At 39.9% G+C, this 21472-nt stretch overlaps 1 protein-coding gene and 1 non-coding gene across 2 annotated transcripts in view; one reads left to right on the top strand and one right to left on the bottom strand.

Moving 5' to 3' along the window:
* Window positions 1–21472, bottom strand: part of LOC145416430 (uncharacterized) — a 657995-nt gene that overhangs the window by 518506 nt on the left and 118017 nt on the right. The window contains exon 2 of the mRNA XM_080285378.1: window positions 9504–9615. Within this exon, the coding sequence (XP_080141504.1) occupies window positions 9504–9594 (91 nt within the window). The 5' untranslated portion in view covers window positions 9595–9615. The remainder of the gene's footprint in view (window positions 1–9503; window positions 9616–21472) is intronic.
* LOC145416570 (5S ribosomal RNA) lies at window positions 4553–4671 on the top strand. The gene has a single exon (XR_013900301.1). It is a non-coding gene; the product is annotated as a 5S ribosomal RNA (ribosomal RNA).

The following is a 21472-nucleotide window of genomic DNA, read 5'->3' as shown; positions in this document are numbered from 1 at the left end:
AATCCTTCTGTCAATATCACTGCATTTTTTTCATAGCTCCTAGACCGTGTTAAAAAAAAATGGCCGCAACTTTGCAGTTGTAGTCAACAGGTCCTTTCCATTGCATCTTTTCAGTTGCAGTCACCAGCTCCTTTCCATTGATTTTATTTACATTTATTTGTGTAAGGACGTCTACTGCGGCCTACGCTCGTTTGGTCCAATCCGTCACCTTTTGTTTATTTTTCAGAACTTTGAAACAGACTAAATATGTATAGATAAACTGGTATGTGGTAAGGCTCGAAGAAAATGGATGGTGTCGTTGGCTCCGTGAAAGAAATTGCTTATGGGTAATTATAATAATTTGTGTGTGTGTGTGTGTGTGTGTGTGTGTGTGTGTGTGTGTGTGTGTGTGTGTGTTCCCATAAGGTTTTGTCAAATTTAGTCCACGTGTCTAGGAAGAGTAGCTGGATAATCGCAATACAGACAGGCAACAGTCCATTGTTATACAGACAGTCAGTACATTTTTTCCATTGCCTCTCTTCCGTGTCAAATCCTAATAAAATATTACCACACTAATCAGCAGTACCAAACCTCTTAACCCATTCCATCCGTTGACATATTTGTTGCTTTCTTCTTGATATCTCAAGATAATTTCATTCAACTCAAGGCAAACCTGTAGTAGTGAAGGGGTTAATGAAGGCTACATCTAACTCCTCCAGTTCGAATAGTCTCTTCTTAGTTCAATAAAGTCGTCTGAAGATACCAAGAACAAATAAAATATGTCATCAAACAAAAGGGGTTAAGCCAGAGGTTGTCTCTCATAAGCTAATACATCATGTCTGACTGTAGCGGGAATATCATGCAAAGATGTCATTGCCCTTCTTAACTGGGTGAAGAGAAAACTTTCGTATCATCAACGCCCCTTCTCCTGCTAACTTCAGCCTCCTCCCTGCTCTCTCTCTCTCTCTCTCTCTCTCTCTCTCCGCTATTATTCTGGTCATTGTTGTTACGGCAAGCATGCAGCACCTGTCTAGCAACACACTCTTACTTATTCTCTTTATTCTCTGTCCACCCTTTTATATAAAGGTAACCGGTATTTCTAGTTTTGAATCTGCCTTGTGCCTTGTCTTTCCCACTGCATGCATTCACCAGTCTTTTAAATGCAATGTATCTAGGTATCTTAAAATGAACAGATCTTTGATTTGGCTTACTTTTTATTGATTTTCTTTAGAAAAATTAAGTTTTACATGCCTCGGGTTCTTACTCTTATACATACACATATATATAAGTAAACCCTTGATAAAATGGACTTCAATAGTCCTGAATTCGTATTTATCAGAATCGAAGAGCTACAGAACTAAACTCTTATATATCGGTAAAAGTCCAATAAAGCCAGAAGCTGCCGGGACTGCCTGATCACTTCAGCTATGTTCACCACAATAAGGTACTTACAAGACGTGTTTATCAATGTACAGTACAGCATTATTAAATATATTATACCATATGATTATTGTAGTGAATGTATAATACAGTACAATAATGCAATGGTAGTGAAAACAGTTTAAAAACCACTGGTGCGATCTGGACTAAAGTCCAGGTTAGCAGTGGGAAGTCCAGATGCCACTTTTATGAGAATTTTGCTTTTTTCGGAATGGTTTGGGCCCAAATTAGTCCGTTATAGTGAGGTTATATATATATATATATATATATATATATATATATATATATATATATATATATATATATATATTTTATGCGAAGAAGAAGGAACCAAAGGCCATGAGCCCGCAGTAACAGTTCCCTCCAAGAGAAAAACAAAATACAATAGAGAGCCAAATTCAAGATCCGATCATTTTGAGATGCCTGGACACACTGCGTTTGAAAGACTGGAGATCATATATATATATATATATATATATATATATATATATATATATATATATATATATATATATATATATATATATATATATATATATATATGCACAATATACACAAAATATTAGACAACCTTTCATAGGAACTGGCATCAGACAAAAGACATACCGGTAGAAACTATACACCACACACCCTCAGAAACTTGTCCATAAATAAGAGAATTACAAATGGCTGGCCTAATTAAGATGACCCCTCACTTGGCGCCCTATTAATTAAACAGTGACAGGTGATACAGACCAGGAAAATCCATCCATCTGTGTGTGTGTGTGTGTGTGTGTGTGTGTGTGTGTGTGTGTGTGTGTGTGTGTGTGTATGAATGCATATTTGTGTGTAATTCTTATTCTTTTCCTGATTTGTAACAAATGTAAGGCTCTTTAAGAGTGATGAATGACACTCATTTCTCAGTACAGTGTATCTATCCATCAATGTATCTCTCTAATCTGTCAGTGAATCAGTCTGCGAATGTCAATATATCTTCCATTCTTTTAGGAACTAAAGGCGTGGAGCGTTCAAAAACCTGTTCTTTCCAAACAAAGTTTATTCGATGAAAACAAAAACCACTGATCCCTTCATTTCAAACGCCTGGACGCACTGAATTTAAAAGACCGGAGTTCACAGGCAAAGAGTATGACATGAAAGAAGCCAGAGCTGATCAGTTGTGTTGTGTACCGTACATAAAGGACAGAGTACAGGTCTGGGTGCTTGGTTTAATTAGTCCGCAGAAAACATCAGGTGTACCCTGGCCAATCTCAGTATTCTGATTCCTTTAAGAGCAAGCATGGCGTCATTTTTTTTTTTTTTCCTTTTTGCTCCATTATTGTATATCCTATATTATCTTTCGAACGTATGTGAGGATCCATTTCTAATCACGTTATCATCACTCATCACTAATTCGGAACCCGAGAAGTGTAAAGGAATTACTGACCAGTAATGTGTAGTTGTGGCTGAGTGTTCCATTCCTTTTCACAGTCTCGAAACCGTGTCCAAACTTAACGAGATCTTGCTAAACCCATGAACAATAATCAAATGGGCTGGAATCTCCCTTGATTAGTCTGGAGTTTAGAAGCCTAGAGGCACAACAACAGTAAATAATTATTTCACATATTCACAAAACAGTGTCTAAATTAATCTTGCCAAACTGATTAGTAACATTAGAAGAAGGGCGGAAATCTCACTTCAGTAATTCGGATTCCAAGGCATTTAGAGAATACGTGGTTGTAACTGTACCTATAGCGAGATCCTCCTAAACTCATCAGCAATAATGAAATAGGCTGGGATCTCCCTTCGCTAATTCGGAATCCCAAATGTGTAGGGGTTCACTCTGGGACACAAGTTCTCATAATATTCCACTGCATCCACTTCACGCTTATGGTATGTTCGTCTCATTCATCCCCGACGCATCATTAAATCAGAATAAGGTCTCTGTGGGAGGACAAAGATATCAAGCCCCTCTCAGCTTAAGATATCAGGCCTCTCTCAGCTTAAGATATCAAGCCCCTCTCAGCTTAAGATATCAGGCCCCTCTCAGCTTAATGGGATTACCCAGCAGAAGGCAGTGATCAGCAGAAAGTCATGGAGTATTTGGCAAACCATTGTCCTTGATGGCACCTAACGAAATCCTAAACTCATTACCCTTAATATTGATTGGAAGGTCGCTTTATTACTTCGGCATCCCAGAAGTGTACGAAAATACCAAAAATAATAATAATAATAATAATAATAACTTGTCAACCCCTTCAGTTCAATTACTTTTTTTTTAACTCTTCCTACCTGCAGACGATTTCATTCAGTTTAAGGATATGCCATGGCAATGAGATTAATTAAGGCGATAACTAACCCCTCCAGTTCAAATAGTCTTCCCCTAATCTGAATAAAATCGTCTGCAGATGGTAAGAGTAAACTAAATATCCGTCCTCTGATTGAAAGGGTTAATAAATGATCGGGTCCCACCATCACCTTCCTTCCCTCTCTAAGTCACCCTACCTCTTGTGCCGGAAACAACTAGTAAATGAATAATGAAGTCCTACCTTTGGCGACAGCTTGGTGTGTATGTGTGTGTGTTCTTACCTTACCTAATTGTTCTTACCTAATTATATCTTTACAGGAATGAGTCAAGCTCGTACTGTTCCGTGTCTTAAACCATATTTATCGTACATATCCTTAAATTTGTGAATTGTTTTGGCACACACTATTTCATTCGGTAGTGCATTCCATTGATCAATTGCTCTGTTTGGGAAACTGAATTTCCTTACGTCTTTATCACCTCTCTTCTTATGCAGTTTTTTGCAGTGTCCTCTTGCTGATGCTTCTCCATATGTTAAGTAATCATTTATGTCTATTTTCTCCTTTCCTGATATGCACTTATATAGCATTATCATGTCACCTCTTTTCCTTCTCTCCTGTAGTGTTGGTAGATTCAGTTTATTTAGTCTTTCTTCGTAGCTTAGGTCCCTTAAGCTTGGTATCCATCTTGTAGCGGCCCTTTGAACTTTTTCAATCTTGTCTATGTGCTTTTTGAGATGAGGACTCCAGACTACTGATGCATATTCCAGGGTTGGTCTAATGAATGATGTTATTATCCTTCTTAGCATGTCTTCATTTATGTATGTGAATGCTATTCTCATATTTGCAAGCAATGAACGGCCATACCACGTTGAATACACCGCTTCCCGTCCGATCAGCGAAGTTAAGCAACGTTGGGTCTGGTTAGTACTTGGATGGATGACCGCCTGGGAACACCAGATGCTGTTGGCATAACGTTCTACCTATGTGTCAAGTGGGGTTGGTGGAGGATTAGTGCCCCTCCCTGTAAAACAAGTAACTCTAAGCCCTTGGCCACCCCGTTTGGGATACATGGCGTCTAGCAATGAATGAATGAATGTATATATGTTCCGTATCTTCTTGCTGATGTGGTCAACCGGAGATAGTCTGTTATTGATAATCACACCTAGGTCCTTCTCTCTTTCTGATGTGTATAGGGTTTTATTTCCTAACTTATAATCCCAATCAGATCTTTTTCCAATTTTACCAAACTTGATTACATGACACTTGTCCACATTGAATTCCATTTGCCATGTATTACTCCATTCATGAAGTTTATTTAATTCTTCTTGTAGCTCTTTACAAGAATCTGTGTTAGTATTTCTCCTTTGTATTTTTGCATCATCTGCAAACATATTCAGATAGCTCTCATTTCCAGTGTTCCTGTTTATATCATTTATATACACTAAAAACATGATTGGTGCCAGCACTGAACCCTGTGGTACTCCACTAGTCACTTCTTTCCATGATGAGTAGTTTCCTCTTAGTACTGTTCTCATTTCTCTTTTTATGAGAAAATCTTGCATCCAGCAAAACAGTTTGCCTCGAATTCCTCCTTGATGGTACAGTTTCCATAAAAGTCTTTGGTGTGGTACTGTCAAAAGCTTTCTTGAAATCTAAATAGATACTGTCCACCCATCCTTCTCCTTCCTGTATTGTGTTTGTTACTCTGTCATAGTAGCTCAACAGATTAGTAACACATGATTTTCCTTTTCTGAAACCAAACTGTCTTTCTGTTATCATACTGTGTTCTTCTAGATGATTTACCCAAGCTTTTCTTATAAGGTTTTCTAATACCTTGCTTACAACACTGGTCAGTGATACTGGTCGGTAGTTGAGTGGATTTTGTCTATTTCCTTTCTTGAATATTTGCTTTCTTCCAAATATCAGGTAGTTTACCTTGGCTCAAGGATTTCTTGAAAATTAAAAATAATGGTTTACTTAACTCCTTTGCACATTCTCGTAGCACCCAACATGAAATTTCATCAGGACCACTTGCTTTTCCTCTGTCTAATTTACTTAACTCCACCTGTATTACTTTTTCTGCTATTTGTATATCTGGTAGTATGTGTGGACATGCATGTTCCACATAGTCCCACTCAAAAATTTTTTCTTCTGTAAAAACTAATTGGAAATTCTTATTTAGTGCTTCACAAATATCTTTCTCTTGCGTATAAGTGATTCCCTCGTCCGTAATGGATTGTATTATATCTTTTACTTTGGTTTTGCTTCTGATGTAGCCGTAAAACAGCTTTGGTTGATCACTACTTTTATTTATTATATCCTCCTCAAACTGTTTTTGGGCTTCCCTCCTTATTCTTGTATAATCGTTTCTTGCCTGTTTGTAATTATTACACGCCCTTTCACTACTGTGTCTTCTGTATCTATTCCACAACAAATCCCTTCTTTCTTTTGATTTTTTACATTCTGTATTGTATTTTCTTATCTGTTTCTTTGTGCTGTGGGATGTACTTCTGGACTCCTATTTCATAAAATTCACAGAATTTTTTATATACAGCGTTTAAATCTTGTCCTCTAAGCTCATTTTCCCAATCAGCTTCTAAGAAATACTTCTTTAGGTCTTGATAATTTCCCTTTTTATAGTTTAGGCTCTTTTTGTAACTTTCATTGCTGTTAACTATGTCATATGCTATCCTGAAATTGTAATTTAGCACTGCATGATCGCTTTTGCCGAGTGGAGGGTGATATATTAAACTGTCATTATCATTTTCTTGCCTAGTAAATATTAGATCTAGCACTGAAGGTACATCGAGTCCTCTTTTTCTGGTGGTTTCCCTCACATGTTGCGTTAGGAAAAACTCTTGCACGAGATTCAGGAGCTTTTGGTTCCAACAGCTTTCTTGGCTAATTATATCTAGAGTATTCCAATTTATATTTGTATTAAAATCTCCAGTTAGTATAATTCTTTCCGATTTCTCTTCCATTTTATGTAGTAATGATCTTAGACTCTGAATTATACTCTCTGCCAGGTCCTCATATTCGTCTCTTTCCCATGTGTTTGATCTGGGTGGCATGAACAAATTGGCTACAATTACTTTCCCTGCAGATGTGTCGATCTCTACTGCAATCAGTTCTACTTGTGATGGTGTATCTAGTTTTATTTCATTGACTTTTAGATTTTTTTTAGTTAATATTATAATTCCTCCTCCTTTTTTTAAATTTCTGTCTCTTCTCCATATATTGTATTCCTCTAAGTTTAGTATGTCATTGGATATCCTTGGTGTTAATTTTGTTTCAGTTGGTATATTATTTGTGGTTCATTTTCTCTGACATAATCATTCATCTCTAGTAATTTAGATACCATTCCATCCACATTTGAGTACATCAACTTTATCATCTTGTTTATATACTTGTCATGACATGGTTCTACTACCTTCCTCCTTTTTATTCCATCCTGTTTGTGTACCACTTTCGTACCTGCAATCCTATTACTTTGTAAAAAAAAATTTGTTCTTCCCCTCTTCTGATCTTCCCTCATTTTTTGTTTTTGCTTCCTCCCTCTTCTCTTTCAGCAATTCCAGTTCCTCTTGTGTTAGGCATCTTTTTATCCATACATTTTTGAACTCCTCTTTTTCCATAAGGTTCTTTGCATTTTTTAGTATCTCCTCCACAGTGTTTACACTCTGGAAAGTCACCTTTAGAGATCTTGTCTTGCTTTTCTCGTATTTCCATAACCTTTTGTGTTCCTCTATGTCTTTACTACAGATTTCCTCTGATACTTCTTTCAGTAAGCTCATTACATTTGCCATCTCCTTTTTGTCTCTTGTGATCTTGTTTTTTACTTCTTCCTCATCTATACCAATGATTACTATAGATTGGTTTATATCTACTGAATCTCTGACTAACTTTGGATTGTTTTGGATTATTCTTTTCACTTCCTGTTTAATGCTTTTTACCTCCACCCTTGTTTCTAAGTCATTCTTTACTTTCACCATTTCAGCATACGTGGTTTCCACATCATTTTTGTAGCTTTGCACAGCTTCATTCACCTGTGTTATCTTCTCCTCAATATCACTGCTTTGGTCTATCAGACTGCTTACTTGCCTAATTGTCTCTGTATCATTTTTGAACTCTTCCACAACACTCTCATGATTGACTACTGTACTTGTCATTTCACTCATTTTCTTCCTAAGTGTACTCAATTCCACTGTTAGTTCACTGATGGTTGTGTCTTTCTTGTTGGCCTCCCTTGCTAGTTTTTCTATTTCTTCCTTTTGCAAGTGCATTTGCTTCTTTATTTCATCAATTTCATTTTTGAAAGCCTTTTCTAGTTTGTGTACACGTCCAACCAGTCTATTGCGAGTCTCCACTTCAACCAGTTCTTGGTAGAAATCATCATCTTGCTTTCTACCTTTATCCCTTTTCTTTTCCAAACTTGCTTTACTAAAGTATGTGTCCATTTTGCAATACTAAAAGCACAGAGTACATGTACTTACATTCCCCGTGCAGCTGTAGTCTAAACAAACCTCAGCTGACTGAGCGCATTCTTTTGCCTCTTGGTTCTCTTTTCTGTTTGAACAAGTCTTGTTTAAACTTATTATTTTTTTTCTTTTAATAATGAAAAATCATTTAGTCTAACCTGGTACAGAGCTTGACTCATATAAAGATACTAATTTAGGTAATGCCACTGGCCGTGCTGGTTCGGTACGGAGCGCCGACGTCGCACGTCTGCTATCTCTGACTCCCACTGTGTGTGTGTGTAATTCACCGGGTCAGTCAGTATCACTTGATGGTCGTGATCGACAGCTTTTACCCTCCCGGAAGGGAGCTGAGAGCTCATATAGTCCGATCTAAGGGCAAGGCTGTGACCTTCACACAAGCACACACCCGTCCCCTTGCTCAAGGGGGACAGTAACCACCCACTTCGTCAGTGAAACTTTTCGCAACCTGAGCGAGGCGCGAACTCCCGTCCACCAGTTGGCAGGCGAGAAAGTTACCACTGCACCAGCGAGCAGTGTATGTGTGTGTGTGTGTGTGTGTGTGTGTGTGTGTGTGTGTGCGAAACTCGGATGAAAAGCTAAAAAATCTCGTCTTACCAAAAGTCAGACGGGTTGCCATCTCGCTTTACTTGTTCGAAACCCCGAAGATGTAGAGAAAGTACTGCAGGAACTGTACAGTACATGCAGAACCAGTAGTAATAGTAGTAGTAGTAGTGGTAGTAGTAGTAGTAGTAGTAGTAATAATAATAATAATAATAATAATAATAATGATGATGATGATGATGATGATGATGATAATAATAATACCTTAAGAACATGATATCTACAGTAGATTTTTAAGATACCAGAGTTTCATTTTACCTTTAGCCACGGTTTGGTGAATAATGAACAGCATCATCACCATCACCATCACCGTCATCACCATTATCATCACCTTCACCATCATCTTAAAAACTAGACTTACACAGGTGAGGAATCTCAGTTTTATTATAACACCAAATATTCCTCTTACCTTTAGCTGTGGTTTGGTGAATGATTGGAAGCAGCACTGTCACCACCATCTCCATCCATTATCTCGATATCTTGACTTAAATCTCAGGAATTTTTGTTTTTATTAACACTCCATAATTTCTTACCTTTGTCTTACCTTCTCTTACCTATTCCCAGAGGTTGGTGACTGAGTGAGGGCAGAATCACCAACACCATCACCATCCATTCCATCATATGTGCCTTTGTGTTAATCTTGAAATCTTGACCAAAAGCAGGAACTCTGGTTTTTTATAATCCAATAACTTTTCGTCTTACCTTTAGCGAGTGTGTGATGAGTGAGTGAGAGTAGCACCACCACTAACACCATCACCCACCCCTCCATTCCGCCTCTCACCGCCCCTCCCATCCTCCTCCTCACGTTCGCACCCTGAGAACAGAATTGGCCAGTTAGATGGGAAGATTGTGGGGTAAGGAGGGATAGATAAGGAGAGATAAGGTGAGAAAAAGAGTGGGTAATATGGGATGACAGCAACTGGGAGAAGATGGGAAAATGATACGATATGGTAAGTAATAAGGAGATAAAGACAGGAGATAATGGAATGGGGAAAGAAATACGGTATGGTGATAAAGATGGAAGGTAATGGAATGGGACAAGAAATGGGGAGATAAAGACAGGAGATAATGGAATGAGACAAGAAAGAAATCATAAATATGGAAAGAGGGAACAGAAAAACAAAAGTGGAAGAAAATGGGATGGGGAGGGAGAAATGGGGAAATATATATGGGTAGGGAGAAAAGGGAGACTCCAGCACAGTATAGACTAAACCCCTTAAACCCAATGACTTATTGTTTGTCTTGTTCTGTATTCAGACGATTTTCTTCAGCTAATGACAGACGTTTGGAGCTGGAAAGGTAAGATAGTTTACTTTCACCCCTTTCACTACAAGATCTCTCCAAAACTAAAATCGTCTGGAGATACCTTAGCCAGGAAACGTGAATACATCATGGGCTTGAAGGAACTAAGGTGTCACTTGGACACACCTATATTAGCATCTGTATCTGTAACAGTTTGCTCGAGGCTCACTACAAGGTCAAACTTTATCCTCGATGGGAAAACCGCAGCAAGAATTTATCCATTTGCTTGCTGGTCAAGTACGAATCAGGGAGGGGTGTCAGTACTATTCACTTAAACTAGGCGTAAGACTGAAGCCTCTCCATCTTCTGTGCTGAACAGTACCAAGAAAATAATCCTAGTATATGGTAGTAGTCACGAAACAGTACTATTTTTTTTTTTATGTGCTCGACTCTGGGCATAGGCTTCACAGCCTGCTCCCAAGGCCCAGTAGTCCTCCTACATATCATACATCTTTACATGTCACCACTTCGGCGCTAACACCCACCGTCAAATATTGAATACATGATAGGGCTGTCTCATACAGGACTGGTGTATTGGTATTGGGGGGGGGGGGTATTTTAACAACATGTCGGCAGGTCTCCTGGTAGAATGGCAAAGTCTGCTTAACATGAAATTCAAATCTTTAAACTGTTCCCTGCCCCAGCGGAGATTTGAACTTGGGTCCGGTGGGACCGCAGGCCACCTCTCTACCGACTGAGCCAGAGCCATGTTATTATCGTATTTTGGTATACAGATACAGGAAATAGTCTACAAAATACGAAAATCTCCGTCAAATTAAGCTGGATATACTGTGGTTCATGTGAGAGTTGGAGTGTTGTGTACTGGTGTGTATGTTTGTGCCAAAGTCAGTACATCCCATCCAGTCACGGTGTGCCATTTTATTTTATAGTGACTGTCACCAACTAATATGATTCAGTTGCAGGAAAATCCCCGGGTCTGAAACATGATATATCATCCGTATGAACCAACTGGGAGCAAATATTGTCCAACATAGGAAAACACATACTACCGCTTCCACTTTTAATATTCGCCACAGCTGGATTCCAGCCCAGACCCAGGGCACCGCAGACAGAGAAACTAACAGCATAACCACAAATTTATCAGTGGCTACCTAGCTTCCAATCTCCCAAATAAAATGTTCACAGGAAAAAAAAAAAAAAACATTAAAACACGCTTTCTTCCAATGCAGATCAAGGAAGAAACAGTGGCAGAGGAACACCGTTATCTGCACCCCTTTTCCGGGCCCAGATTCATAAACATACGTAGGATTAATTCTGGTAATCAAGACGTGTTTCTGCAGGAAGGACACGAGATGGAGCTGATTCTGCATTCTCTTTTGCTTGTCATTCCTGAAAAAGTATATCCTAAGTATATGGTTACTTTGCTGGTGCCGGAGAGGAACGCCTTCATCTGGTGGCACTTATATAGCAATGCGATTCAAGTACCAGGTGATACAAACTCCCTTAAGATTTTCCTTGCGACTCAGAGTATGGTAGACTTCTGGAGAAAGGCAGGTTCAGGATGCAGTCGACTATTTCATTCATGCATGGGGGCCTTTCCCTCTTTTTGCTGCTGGCTCCGACCTAAGGAAATGGTGTGTGAAGGGAGGCAGCCTCTTTCGAGCATCCTTGTATTTGACCCATCGTGTAAGTACCTTTAGTCATAACTACACCGTAACTAACAGCGTCAAAGTAATAAATAGGTCTGTTGATATTCTGCTTTTCTCTATACTCATGTGGGAAACAGGGCAGGGAGAAGAGAAGCGGTAGATTAGGTGAAACGAATGACGGAGAGAGAGAGAGAGAGAGAGAGAGAGAGAGAGAGAGAGAGAGAGAGAGAGAGAGAGAGAGAGAGAGAGAGAAACGTACTCTTATACACATGACAGACGTTTAATTTAGGGGCACCGAGGCAGGAAAAAAAAAAAAACTAGGAAAATGTTGGGTTCAGATATAACAGAGACAGAGACAGATTGCAGGAGCTTTAAGAGACAGATGAGAGGAAATTAAGAGACAGATGGCAGAAAATTTGGAGACAGACAGCAGGAAATTTAGAAATAGACAGCAGGAAACTTAGAGATAGATAGCAGGAACAATAGAGATAGATGACAGGAAATTTAGAGGTACATAGCAAAAAATTTAGAGATTGACAGGAGGAATTTTAGAGATAGACAACAGGAAATTAAGAGATAGATAGCAGGAAATTTACAGATAGATAGAAGGAAATTTAGAGATAGAAAGCAGGAAATATAGACATGGGAGGAATTGGGATGTTGATGGAAGGAATTGCGAACTGGATGGTAAGAACTGGGAGATACAGAAATGGTGGGAAGTAGGAGATAATGGTAGGAACTGGGAGGTGGATGGTAGGAACTGCGAGGTGGATGGTAGGAATTGAGAGATACAGAAATGGTAGGAATTGAGAGATACAGAAATAGTAGGAATTGAGAGATAATGGTAGGAACCGGGAAGTGGATAGTAGGATTTGGGAGGAGGTTGATATGAATTGAGAGGTAGACGTTACGAATTGAGAGATGGATGGTAGAAACTGGGAGGTAGATGGCAGGAAGTGTGAGGTGGACGGTAGGAACTGCGACGGAGATGGCAGGAATGGGAGCTGATTGGTAGGAACTGGAAGGTAGATGGTAGAAGTTTTACAGCATAGGGGGAGAGAGAGAGAGAGAGAGAGAGGGTTCTGGGAGATTACTGGAGGATGACAAATAAGACAGGGAGCTGATATGGCGGGAGGACAGAATGTGGGAGATGACAGACAGACAGACAGACAGAGACAGCAAAGACAGAGACAGACAGACAGAATTTCATTCGGTTCCAACTGTGCTATGGCCTTAAAGATAGTAGTAGTAGTAGTAGTAGTAGTAGTAGTAGTGGCAGTAGTAGTAGAAGTAATAGTAGTAATAGCAGTAGTAATAGCAGTGGTGGTGGTGATAGTAGTAGTTGTAGTAGTAATATTAACATTAATAATAATTATCATCATCATCATCATTATCTACTCCTACGTTGCCCCATGATGTACGTCGGATCCCGAGGCTAGGCAATTTGGTCCTGACATTTAAGATGAGAGTGACCAGCCTCACTCATCCCTGAGTGGCACTGCATGAGCAATAAACCCTAACCACTCCTTGGATATAAACCTGCACAGGCTCAATCTGAGTGGAGCGCATTAATTACCAATTAAACCACCAGGCTCCATAATTTGGTTATATGGTTACCACCCAGCGTAGTAAATGGTTTCCTGGTGTAGAGGAAACCATTTGGCTTGTCACTCAGTGTAGAGTCATCCATAGACAGAAGGAAGAGGAAAGAAAGAAGGAAAGAAAGACAGAAGAGGAAGGAAAGAAAGAAGGAAGCAAGAGAGGAAATAGTCTAGTCCGGTTTTCAGGTATTTGGACAACTTCAGGCATTTTGGAGTCAAAGTTGGAAAATAAGCTTTTCTAGGGAGTTTTTTTGTGCAGAATCCATTTTTGCTGTTTGCCAAGCTGTATCTCTCAAGCTGACACCGTCAGACGGGTAAATCCAAGATGGCCGCCTTAAACTCAAAAGCATCATTTTTACAAGTGGTGCCTCGTCCGTATATCATTATGACGACCGTGAAACCTTATTAAAACCCACTATAAAGTCATTGTACATTAATTATTTTATTGATATTACTTTTCTCATAATTAAGTAATAAACATAAACATAAATCCAGGATGGCTGACAACACATTTATATTACAACAAGTTGCAGATTGCAAATTGATGAACAGGCATAGTGGCAGTGTGTTTTACACAGTGTCATTGTTGGGCATCGACATTGCTACAATCGTCATCGGATGTTCTACATTTCCATGCTGCTGTACAACGCAAGTGGGACTTTTTACATTTGCAACGTGCACTCATACATCGGTTGGCGCAGTTGCAGGTGATCAGTTCCACACATGAGTCTGGGACTGGGGGTAGGGACATCAGCGTTGGCACCAGTGATGCAATGACAGTTCTTCAATGTCTTCGCTGTTTGCTTTTGCCTCTATTTCAGCCCTCAGCCCTTGTGCTTCGTTTTGGATGAAGGTCAGGAGTTTTGGCATCAGGATTCTCCACATGGCCTGGATGGTTAGCTTATGTTTTTTTTTTTTTTATATATATATATATATATATATATATATATATATATATATATATATATATATATATATATATATATATATATATATATATATATATATATAAATAACAGAACGGAGGAAGGAAAAACAAATGGGTAAAAAAAAATAATCCATACACCAGATTACTGGTGTCCTCTGTTCGTAAAATATCTGTAACAGTTAGACTTGAACAGTTGTGGGTTGAAATTTGGAGGAAAACAACTCTGGGGAAGCGAGTTCCAGAGAGATGCAGTTCGGGGAATGAAAGAATTCTGATAGGCAGAAGTTCTGCAATCTGATTGAGTGACATTCCAGTCATGAGCGCTACCAGATGCCCGTGTAGCACGAGGGAAGGCATGGAGAGGTGGCACCATGGACGCAACTTCGTCTGAGCATTTGCCAAAAAAATATCTGTAAAATAATGCAAGGGAGGCAACATTCCTTCTTACTTGCAGGGGAGGTAGTTTATATGTAATGGCAGGGTTGTTAATGATTCTAACGGCTTTATTCTGAATTTTGTCTAGTTGTCTTAATGCAACCTCTCCACAACCATTCCACAAGGGTGAGCAATATTCAAGCTGAGAGCGCACATGACTCATAAATTATAGCTAACTGCTCATCGGCGAAGAAGTTACGGACTCTGCACAATAATCCAAGTTTCTTTGAGGCGGTTTTAGCAAATGATCTGACATGAGAGGTCCAGCTGAGGGCACTGTTAAGTGAGACACCAAGAATTTCAATACTTTTGGAGATGGGAATATTAGTAGCACTGAAGGTAATGTACGAATCTGGCAATATCTGTCTATTAGTAAACTGTATATATTTAGTTTTACTAGCATTAAAAGAGACAAGGTTGTTTTGTCCCCATTCACTGATTGTAGATAGATCTTGATTTATGGAGATGGCTGTACTGAGTTGAGAGGTAGAGATATTAGCCTTTGTAAATCGATGTCTGAGTGTGAATGAACTATGTAGTGTTGAGTCATCTGCGTATGAGTGAATGGGATTGTGAGTGACAGATAAGAGATCATTAATATGAACCAGAAATAGGGTTGGTGCCAGAGCTGATCCCTGTGGCACGCCGGCGTTAATTGAGTGGAAATTCGAATATACGTCATCTACTTTTACTCTTATTTTCCTGTCACTAAGATAAGAAGAAATCAAAGGAACAAAAGACGTTAGTCCATAGCAAGGGAGTTTGGACAGCAGGGAACGGTGCCATACTCTGTCGAAAGCTTTAGAGATATCAAGAGCTACTGCACGAGTTTCTCCAAAAAGATCAATTGATTGATGGATGGTATGAGTTAAGAGATTGAGTATGTCAATGGTGGATCTTTCGTGGCCAAAACCGTATTGTCTATCACTAATTAAGTTGTTGGATTCAAGATGTTTAACAATATGCTTATTAATTAAAGTTTCAAATACCTTACCAAGAGAAGATGTGACAGCTATTGGTCTGTAATTGGAGGGGTCAGACGAACTTCCTTTCTTCGGAACTGGGTGGATATTGGCTTCTTTCCATGAATTTGGGAATAAAGAAGTACGTATGCATAGTCTGAATAATTTAGCTAGGACAGAGGCAAGTTCAGGGGAACACTTTGTGCTCGCATTGCTTTGGAGTATGACTTGCCTTTGCCCGTGAGGACTTGTTCTGCTGTACCAGGACCAAGGATTTTGCTTTCAACCCAAGCCTCCAGTAGACCAGATGATTGAACATGTTTCCCAATGACCTTCAGAAAGTTCAGCGATATGTGCAACCCGCCCATTCTGACGATCAAGAAGTCCTGGTATTCGTCCTTTGCCCACTTGAGCTCCATCAGCTTACAATAAAGGGCTTCATCAACTGTAAGTACGACATGGTGTTGTCCAAGTTGTGTTGCAATGTGTTTGCATCTCTGAACCACCGTATGGAGAGTGTCAAGTTCATGGGCTGGGGCCTGGATAATTGGTATGTAACCAACACTCCTCATTTCAGGATTGGCGCTACAGTTGCTTTGGTTAAAATGTGTCCAGCCTGTCTTGATGTCCACATCTTGTCGTTTCAGGAAAAAGGCCATGTCCTTGGCAATGGCTTGAGCTGCTGATGGATTGTCATCATTTGATTCATTGTACCATTCTTTGTTGATGCCCTCAGTTGCTCTAGGTTCTAGTCTTCCTGTCACCACTGCAGCAGGTGAAAGTTGATCCATGACTTCGGGAACTTTCAGACTCGTGTTTGGGGAAGGTTGAAGGTCCTTCAGTCCTATGTCCGCTTCGGGACCTCTTTGCCATCCAGCGATCTGTGTGGCATGGAAGCTGTATTTACCATCAAAACTGTTGTCATTGATGTCAGTGTTGTCACACGTGAAGTGCACGAATCTGTTTGGTACAAAGTTTGGTGGAATCACTGCTCCTGTTTCTGCATCCATTGTTTTCAGTGTACTCTCAGCCAGGGATGTGTCAACCTGCAGTAGTTTCGGGTAACTAATGATGTGTCCAGCTTTGTGAAATAGTTCAACAAGTTCTTTAGACCGTGTAGCCTGGTGCAAAGTGCTGGCAAGACCAAGATGTTCAGGAGTCCAGTGCTTACCTCCAGTGACGTTGTAAACCAAGTCTTGTGCAATACTGAGAACTTTTGCTTGACTGTCATCCTGTTTTGTATCGTCTGCTACGTCGCCTGGGTCTGCTTCCAAAAGACTTTGTCCACCAAACATCAACCGAAGGAACATAAAAAGGCTATTTCATCTTCATTGACAACAAATCCCTTGTACATGGGATGTGCCAGTATATCACCTCTCAGTCTCAAAGCCACATGAATCATCTCAATAAATCCTTCTTGAGCCTGATATTTTGGTATCAGTGTTGGTTCCTCCTTTTCAGAGAGTAATGTTGAGAAAGGGACAAGAATAAAACAAAAACATATCATATACATCGTTCCCGGAAGCAAAGATATCAACAATCAAATAAAACTGTGGCCATCTTGGATTTTCACTGTTTATGATGCTTTATTTACACACAAAGACACACATTTTACATATTTTATTATCAATATGTACATTAGGAGCTTGTGCAATGCATTATATCCATTAATATATTTTATATTTGGAGCAATTCTTCAAAATATGCATTTTCTAGAAAAATGGCGGCCATCTTGGATTTTGTCCGCTAGGAGCAAAACCCCACGAGATACAGCTTGGCAAACAGCAAAAATGGATTCAGCACAAAAAAACACCCTAGGAAAGCCTATTTACCAACTTTGACTCTAAAATGCCTGAGGATTATACAGCCACATTTTCCAGATATTACACTAGTCTAAAAGAGTGTTCACCCAAGAGCAACACTATATTGAGCGAGCGGGTGGTAAGCGCTCCCACCTACCACCAATAATAATAATAATAATAGTAATAATAATAATAATAAATTGTAACATGCATATAACGAAACTATGGCAGAACAGAGGGCCGCTACTTCCCCCACCCTTCAGACTCTATGGCAGTAAGACCTAATGGAAAATAGTGAGAAGCATTGTGACTCATTATTTTAACATCCTTTTACGATTTAAATCCTTTTAAGTACTTTTACTTGTCGGCGGGTCATCTGGTAGATCAGAAATGTCTGCTTTTTTGACATTCAAATCATTAAACTATTCCCTGCCCCAGACGGGATCCGAACCTAGGCAATTGTTCTTTCAAGGATACCTTACATATAAACCATTCTTCCGTTAGTGTGAATGTGTTTACACCTATGCAACCTAAGCAATTTGAGCCACACACACACACACACACCAGGCGTCAGAGAGTAAACACGTCGTATCATCTCGCTCCAAGTTGAACACCCGATACAACTGGCTATACCTAAATAGTATCTTTGTATGAGTCAAGCTCTGTACAGGGTTTACCTAAATGGTATTTAAAATATCAGAAAAAGTCTAAGCAAAGTGTTGCCAAAATAACAGAACATAACTGATTAGCACAGGAATGTGTTGATAAAGTCACAGGACTCACAGCTGTTTCGACTTCTGTACGACACCACAGGCGAGTTAAGATGCACAAATTGTAAGTAAAAACATTTTCTTTTATTATTAACATAAAAAGAACCACCATATTAAGTGAAGTGAATAATGGAAGGAGCTGGGAAGAGAGAAAGGGGTAGAAAACAGGATGATTTCTACCAGGAACTAGTCGAAATGGAAGCATTCCACAAATTAGTAGAAAGGGTGAACAGATTGGAAAGGGCATTTCAAAGTGAAATAGGTGGCATTAAGAAACAACTGCGTATGCAGAATGAAGAAAATGAAATATTAGTAAAGGAATTAAACAGGAAAGAGACAACAATAGATGAGCAGACGGTTGAGGTAGGTTCACTTAAAAGGAAGATCACTGAAATGGCAAGTGCAGTTGTTAACCATGAGAGTATTACGGAGGAATTCAAAGATGATACAGAGACTGTTAAGCAGGCAAGTAGTCTGATAGACCAAATAATGATACTGAAGAGAAGTTAACCCAAGTGAATGGAGTGATGCAAAGTTATGAAGATGATGGGGAAACTACGAAGGCTGAAATGGTGAAAGTAAGGAAAGACTTGGAGATTATACAGTGAAAAATTAAAATTTTTTGATGATTAATAATGGAAGGGAAAAACTGGGAGATTGCGACTGAAGATTGAGTTACGGGCATGACAGAGAGAGAGAGAGAGAGAGAGAGAGAGAGAGAGAGAGAGAGAGAGAGAGAGAGAGAGAAATATCAAAGGTCATGCAGGAGCAAAATCAATATACGTGGAATTTGTAGAACCCAAACGCAGTCCACAGGAGATGAGAGAGAGAGAGAGAGAGAGAGAGAGAGAGAGAGAGAGAGAGAGAGAGGGAGAGAAGAATACGACTGGATAAGAAAAACAAAAGAAAAAAGGAAATGAGTGTAAAAAATAAAAATAAGTGAAACTGAAAGAGAAAAGGATTAAAAAGGAAAGGAGAGAAACGAAGAGAAAGTGAAAGGAAAGGAATGGATTGAAAGGGAAGGAAGGAGAAAGGGAATGGGATAGGGAAGAGAAGGGGAAGGGAACGGTGAAGGAGAAGTGGAGAGGAGAAGAGAATAGGGCAGACGAAAGCAGAGAAAGAGATAGGGAATGAAGAAAGACGAGAAGAAAAAGAAGAGAGGAGAGCAAAAGAATAAACAGGAGAGCAGAGTAAAGAGAAGAGAAGAGAACAGAGGAGACAAAGGAGAAATGAGAAGATATTAGCACATAAACCCGTCTCCGGCTACATTCCTTAGGCCGGCTACACACGCTCAAGTTTTTTGCTCCGGTTTAACTTTTTTTTTTTTTTATGTTAGGAAGATGGAACCAAAGTCCACAAGCCCGCAAAAACTGTTCTTTCCAAGAGAAGAACAAAATACAAGCGAGAGCCAAATTCAAGATGCGATCATTTCGAGGTGCCTGGACACACTGCGTTTGAAAGACTGGAGATCATAGGAAGCAGGAAATACAGACAGAGAGAGACAGTTCCAGAGTTGGCCTGTTGCATAAACGAAGGACTGGGAGTAACGGTTAACTCTTGCATTAGAGAGCTGGACAGAAAAGGGATGAGAGTTTGCTCCTTGACGGGTGCTACGCGCCCGTCGTAGAGGTGGAGGAATGCATGCAAACAGTTCAGAGGAGCAGCGACCATAGAAGTAGCGATAGAAAAGAGATAAAGATGCAACAGTGCGGCAAAGAGACAGAGGTTGAAGGGAGCCAGTAACAGGAGGAGAGTTAATGAGACGAAAAGCCTTTGACTCCACCCTATTGAGAAGAGCCGTATGTGGCGAACCTCCCCACACATGCCAGTTGTACTCCACACAGGGGCGGATGAAACCTGTGTATAGAGTTAACAATTGTGCAGGGGTAAAAAAGGAATGGAGTCGGCTTCGCACACCTAATCTCTTGGAAGCAGATTTTACAAGAGATGTAATATGATCTTTCCAAGATAAGTCCCGAGTAAATGAAACCCCAAGCATGTTCAAGGATGATGCAGGATTAAGCTGAGTATTATTAAACATTAGTGGGTACACCTGTGGAAGATTTTGTCGGGTTGATAGGTGTAAAACTGAGTCTTTGATGCATTAAAAACAGCCATATTATTTTTACCCCAGTCAGAGATACGAGCCAAGTCAGACATTAGGTGTGCCATAGCCTCATCCCTTGTTTGTTGAAGTAACTGCTGAGATGGACGTTGTGGGAACCGAATGGAAAGGTGAAGGGTGGAATCATCAGCGTGCGAGTGGATAGGGTTAGATGTACAGCTTAGAAGGTCATTGATGAATAAAACGAAGAGAGTTGGTGATAGGACAGAGCCCTGAGGAACACCACTGTTGATAGTTCTAGGAGAAGAACGATGGCCGTCCACAACATCGGGTATAGAAAGACCAGAAAGGAAGCTATAGACGAAGGCACAGATAGAAGCATAGAAACCGTAAGAGGGCACTTTGGAAAGTAAAGATTTATGCCAGACTCGATCGAAAGCCTTTGAGATGTCAAGTGCAATGGCAAAGCTTTCGCCAAAGTCCCGATAGGAGGATGACCAGGAGTCTGAAAGCTAGGTGAGAAGATCGCCAGTGGAGCGTCCCTGACGGAACCCATACTGACGATCAGAAAAATGGTTGTGACAGGAGAGATGCTTTAAAATTTTTCTATTAAGAATTGACTCAAAAATTTTTGAGATACAGGATGTTAAGCAATTGGACGATAGTTAGAGGGTTGGGAATGGTCACCCTTCTTTGGGACTGGCTGAATGAGAGCAAACTTCCAGCAAGAAGGAAAGGTACAATTTGATAGACAGAGATGAAAGAGTTTGCCTAGGCAGGGTGTAAGCACAGAAACAGTTCTTGAGGACAACAGGAGGGACTCCATCAGACCTATATGCCTTGTTAGTATTGAGGCCTGTGATGGCAATCAGCTGAAGAAATTTTAATGTAAGCCATGAGGAAGTCAGAGGCGGGAAGTGAAAGAGGAACAGCACCGGAATCGTCTAAGGTTGAATTGGAGGAGAAAGTCTGAGCGAAGAGATCTGCTTTAACAGTAGAAGAAATAGCTACAGAACGATCAGAGTAGAAAAGAGGAGGGAAGGATGATGAGGTAAAGTTGTTAGAAAGGTTTTTGGCAAGGTGCCAGAAAGAGTGGGAAGAATTCGAGCTGAAGAGTTGAGAGCATTTAGTACGGTTGAAATTATTTTTAGCAGAGCAAAGAACAGACTTAGCACAATTCCGGGCAGAAACATAAG

The sequence above is a fragment of the Coenobita brevimanus genome, chromosome 106 (assembly GCF_032717465.1).
Source record: "Coenobita brevimanus isolate Jiangsu-jjx chromosome 106, ASM3271746v2, whole genome shotgun sequence".
In the NCBI taxonomy this organism is placed as follows: domain Eukaryota; kingdom Metazoa; phylum Arthropoda; class Malacostraca; order Decapoda; family Coenobitidae; genus Coenobita; species Coenobita brevimanus.
This window is presented reverse-complemented; position numbering and strand designations above follow the sequence as displayed.